This window comes from Anoplophora glabripennis, unplaced genomic scaffold, assembly GCF_000390285.2.
Source record: "Anoplophora glabripennis isolate ALB-LARVAE unplaced genomic scaffold, Agla_2.0 scaffold5982, whole genome shotgun sequence".
Lineage (NCBI taxonomy): Eukaryota > Metazoa > Arthropoda > Insecta > Coleoptera > Cerambycidae > Anoplophora > Anoplophora glabripennis.
The window spans coordinates 1-4,323 of NW_019422055.1; the positions used below are offsets into that span (position 1 = coordinate 1).

The following is a 4,323-nucleotide window of genomic DNA, read 5'->3' on the forward strand; positions in this document are numbered from 1 at the left end:
ATTGCTGTTGTTGTTGTTGTTGTTATTTACAGCCTCATCTATAACCAAAGCACAATTAACAGTTTCTTCTAAAGATAGAAGATCATTGCAGTATGAAGAAAGTTGTTGTTGTTGTTGTTGTTATTTACAGCCTCATCTATAACCAAAGCACAATTAACAGTTTCTTCTAAAGATAGAAGATCATTGCAGTATGAAGAAAGTAACCCTCCAAAAGAATAACTTAGGTAAGCCTTTGGTTTTATGCATAATAAATTCAGAACCTCTATTATACCAGCTTGTACCACAATACTGCCCAACACTTGACTGCTATTTTTTTCTCCAACTCTCCTATTAAGTAACAAATCCCAGATGTGGACTCCTTTAGTCGATAGATTATTTTGTAACCTAAAAAGATAAATATCGCCAATAAAGTAATGGTTTTATCCTTTGCGGAACATATAAAGAAACGAATTTTGTATATTGTATTTTTTCTACAAAATAAGTGAAAGCGTAAAGTCACAATATTGATAATAACTTATCACTAGTAAATTTGAAGATTATTTCAGGGCTTTACTGCCAAGAGAACAAAGCAAAACGGTTTAATGTAAAAACATATTCTCTTGCCACGTATTGGCGTGATATTTGTCGCCATTACCTTTGAATGAAAGCAGAAAAAGTGGGCAAAACCATCAATTGGTGCCCGATGTTACGCCAATTATCCAATTCTCCAAAAACAATATAAAGGGGTTTACAAGACCCCGGAGAACATTTCAAGGACCTACTAATCTCTCCTGTCTTTGTTACTATTGCGTAGCCTCTATACAAATGATCCTCCACATTTCTTCTACAAACCAAAAAATTAGTGTCATACTGATTAGATTTGTTGGATTTAAGTGACATTCTCAAACAATTTACCTATATCCTTCATGTAGTAATCCAACAAACTCGGCGTCCAGTCCATTGCGAGAAACAGCATCCAGTAAAGCGTTTACAGCCTCAGTTGTTCTTCCACTCACACAAACCAACCTTGGAAGGTTATCTTCCGGTAATCCTTTATTAATTTTTTCTTTCGGGTTCCTTTTGAGCAGCACGTGACAGTTACTGCCACCAAACCCGAAACTGCTAACGCCTGAATTTATCAAATGCAAAAGCATAAGTAACTTAATATCTCATTTATAAACCTACTGAAGTAAAAAAAAATGTTGCTGATGCCAAGTTACCTATCAAGCTCCTATCATCCTCAAATGGCATTTTATCTACGACCACCTTCATCCTACCTTCTACAATTCCTTTTATTTCTTTTCTGGGTGTAGTAAAGTTGAGGTTTGGTGGAATAAAGCCGGATTCCATTGCTATTATACACTGCAACATAATTTACAGATAGACTGAAATCGTTTTTCCATTTTACAGTATTTATTGCAAAATGTATAAACCTAGATAGCATCAGTTATCCCCAGGATATTCCGTTAATGTATGTATATCTGCAATAATATTCAGACATCATCAGACTGTCCCAAGGATAGCATATACTCGTAGTCGTGGGACACCTGGAGGATTTGTAACAATATACCCCTAGGATGTCCGAAAGATAACATGGCACAACATTTAAATATATATCCTTGGGACATGGAGTATATCCCACCAGATATCCTAATGATATCTTTAGGTTTATGTTTTTTTGGGAAATAACATATAAATTTAAAACCAACTTTTGTGATAGAACATAGACCCGAAGCAGCTTCTGAGTGCCCAATATTGGATTTGACTGAACCAATCAGCAGTGGTTGTTTTCGATGCTTCGTAAAGACCGTGTCGATAGCATAACACTCTTCTGGATCACCAACGACAGTAGCTGGAGAAACAGCCACATTACAGTTACAATTAAACGTTTTTTCCAAGGATTACTCACAAGTTCCGTGAGCCTCTAGATAGCTCAAACTGCACTTGTCTACGTCGCATTGATTATAAAANCTCTAGATAGCTCAAACTGCACTTGTCTACGTCGCATTGATTATAAAATTCGGTCAGTAGATCTATTTGAGCGGGAGCCGATGGAAATGTTATGCCTTGCTCTTTGTATCCATCGGAGTTTGTTCCGATGTGGACCAGTTGCCCGTAGGCCCTTTTAGCAGATTTAGATTTTTGTAGGACTACAGAAATGACCGCTTCTGATCTCGCATAGCCATCACCTCGAGCGTCGAAACATTTGCATACGCCGTCGTGACTTAAAACTCCCAACCTTGAAAAAATTTACACTTTAATTAAAAGAATATTATTTTAACAGTTTTGTTTATTTTACCTTGAAAACTGCATTGTCACGAAAGGATGTAAACAAAGTTGTGTACCGGCCACAATTGCAGCGTCGACTTCTCCAAGCCGAATAGCCCTATATGCGTGCTCCAGAGCGTACAAAGAACTGCTGCAAGCAGAGTCTAATCTATATGACGGCCCTTTCAGTTTTAAAAAGTAACTGAGCCGATGTGCCATCATGGATCGCTCCGATCTGCAACACATCAAGTATTTATCGGTGGAGGACAAATCGATAGGCTTTTTTCATACTCACCCCGTCACTGCGTAAGTTTGACTCGCCATATTATCCCAGTACCACACCTTGTCGTTCTCACTGAAGCATGACCCAACGAAAACACCAGTGTTGGTGCCTTCGAGATCTGAAGGGTGCATTCCTGCATCAAAGATAGCCTCGATCGTTCTTTCTTGAAGAAGACTAGTCATCGTATCCAGAGAATGAGATTGTCTCTCATGTACACCTGGAATGGGAAAAGAAGTAATTCATCTTCGAGATAATATCGTTTCCATAAAGGTTTGAATAGTGTGCAAATATGTGTAGGCATTTCGCAGGAAATAATTTTGTAAGTCTAGGGATGGAAAACGAAGAAACCAAACCGTTCGAGAGGAAGATAAAGAGGAAAATGAGAATCACTACGAATAAGGGAGATGATGACACGAAGTGGTTAGTGAAGGTGAATATATAACGTGGGAATTTAATCAGGGCGAGCTAAATTATTTTATTTGCAACTTAGCTTTACCAAAAGAAGCAGCTGAATATTTGTTAAAGAACTGGAAAAGAATAATCCTCTAATCTGAGTGAATCAAATCGAAATGGTTACTTGTCTGGTAGCTTTTTCTCCAATGTTTTTAATTAAATATTGTGATCACATTATATTCCTTCTAAAGTAGGTGCAATATATGCACTGAACAGGAGGGAAGAGAGTTTGGGAGACAATGTTGGAGATATGGGAAGACAAGAATAGTTACGTTCTCATCAATATCATATGAGAATATAAAGTGCAGCAACGGGCCCAAAACAGATCCTTGAGGCGCTCCCGACTAGAACCTGTATGTACTACTTCATATTTTGAGTATTATGTAACGGAAGAAGTTATATTAAAAAATTGATTATTATTACACATACCAAAATATCCAGAATCGTATTTGTCGATTTCAGGAATAGTCCCAGAACGTGTTGGCATTTCGGGGTGGTCATAGTCCCATCTTCGATTTGGCGTTACCATATTTACCTTATTAAATAAGTTTTCTTTAAATTCGTTGACGTTCATCGAATTTGGAAAAGCGCCGGATAAACCTGAGAAACAAATACAGATGTGACGAATGAATTGGAAAGGATATTTAGCGTACCTGATATAACAATTTCTTCTCCTTGTAAAGGATCTGATATCATTCTTCCTCCTTTCAGATTATAATCCATGGTTTGTTCATTTCCGCCACCAGTACCACATTTTCGTTTTTCAAACATTTCCAGTCTAATGAAAAAGCAACTATTGTTATATTTAAATGTAGTTATTTGATTGGTACAACGACGTTCTTGTTACACTAAGCCAAATAAGCTGATCGTCTTGTATTTATAGATTATTTATCAATGAATTAATTTCGGTACTCGTTAAAATTCCAAAAGGATGTGACATATCTATATGCATACTGTGAGGTAACAGAAAATTTTAGAATGCGTTATAACCAAAAACAGTTAATTTAATCCAATGAAAATAATTTATAATATGTATATTGCAACCTTTATGAAACAAAATACGTAATAACTGTGAATTGGATCCTGGAACTATGAGCCCTGTTGATTAAAATTTTGAAAATATTAGCTTAAAAAAATCACATTCCAAATATTTATTATGCGTGTTTTTTCCTCTTGACGTTTTAAATCAGATTATTTATACTGTTGAATTTGAATAGCATTTAATAATTTTACATGACCGATGTTATATAAATTTTGACAAATTTCTTTTGTTCCAATTCACACACAAACTTCCAGAATAATAACAGTTTATATTATAAATAATTTATGCACATAAATAT

General features: G+C 35.9%; 2 protein-coding genes across 2 annotated transcripts; both read right to left on the bottom strand.

The window, feature by feature from the left end:
• Positions 1–128: 128 nt before the first annotated feature.
• Positions 129–1,942, bottom strand: LOC111692988 (fatty acid synthase-like; the record flags this gene model as incomplete). The annotated part of the gene is made up of 6 exons (XM_023457127.1): positions 1,889–1,942; positions 1,689–1,831; positions 1,200–1,341; positions 895–1,108; positions 635–823; positions 129–384 (listed from the first exon to the last, which is right to left on the bottom strand). Coding segments are annotated over exons 3-6 (789 nt in total), but the record flags the coding sequence as incomplete, so codon positions are not given.
• LOC111692989 (fatty acid synthase-like) lies at positions 1,942–3,811 on the bottom strand. The gene is made up of 5 exons (XM_023457128.1): positions 3,637–3,811; positions 3,413–3,583; positions 2,543–2,747; positions 2,279–2,482; positions 1,942–2,218 (listed from the first exon to the last, which is right to left on the bottom strand). Exons 1-5 carry the CDS (start codon positions 3,752–3,754, stop codon positions 1,942–1,944), a joined length of 975 nt encoding a protein of 324 aa, XP_023312896.1. The 5' UTR covers positions 3,755–3,811.
• Positions 3,812–4,323: the final 512 nt, after the last annotated feature.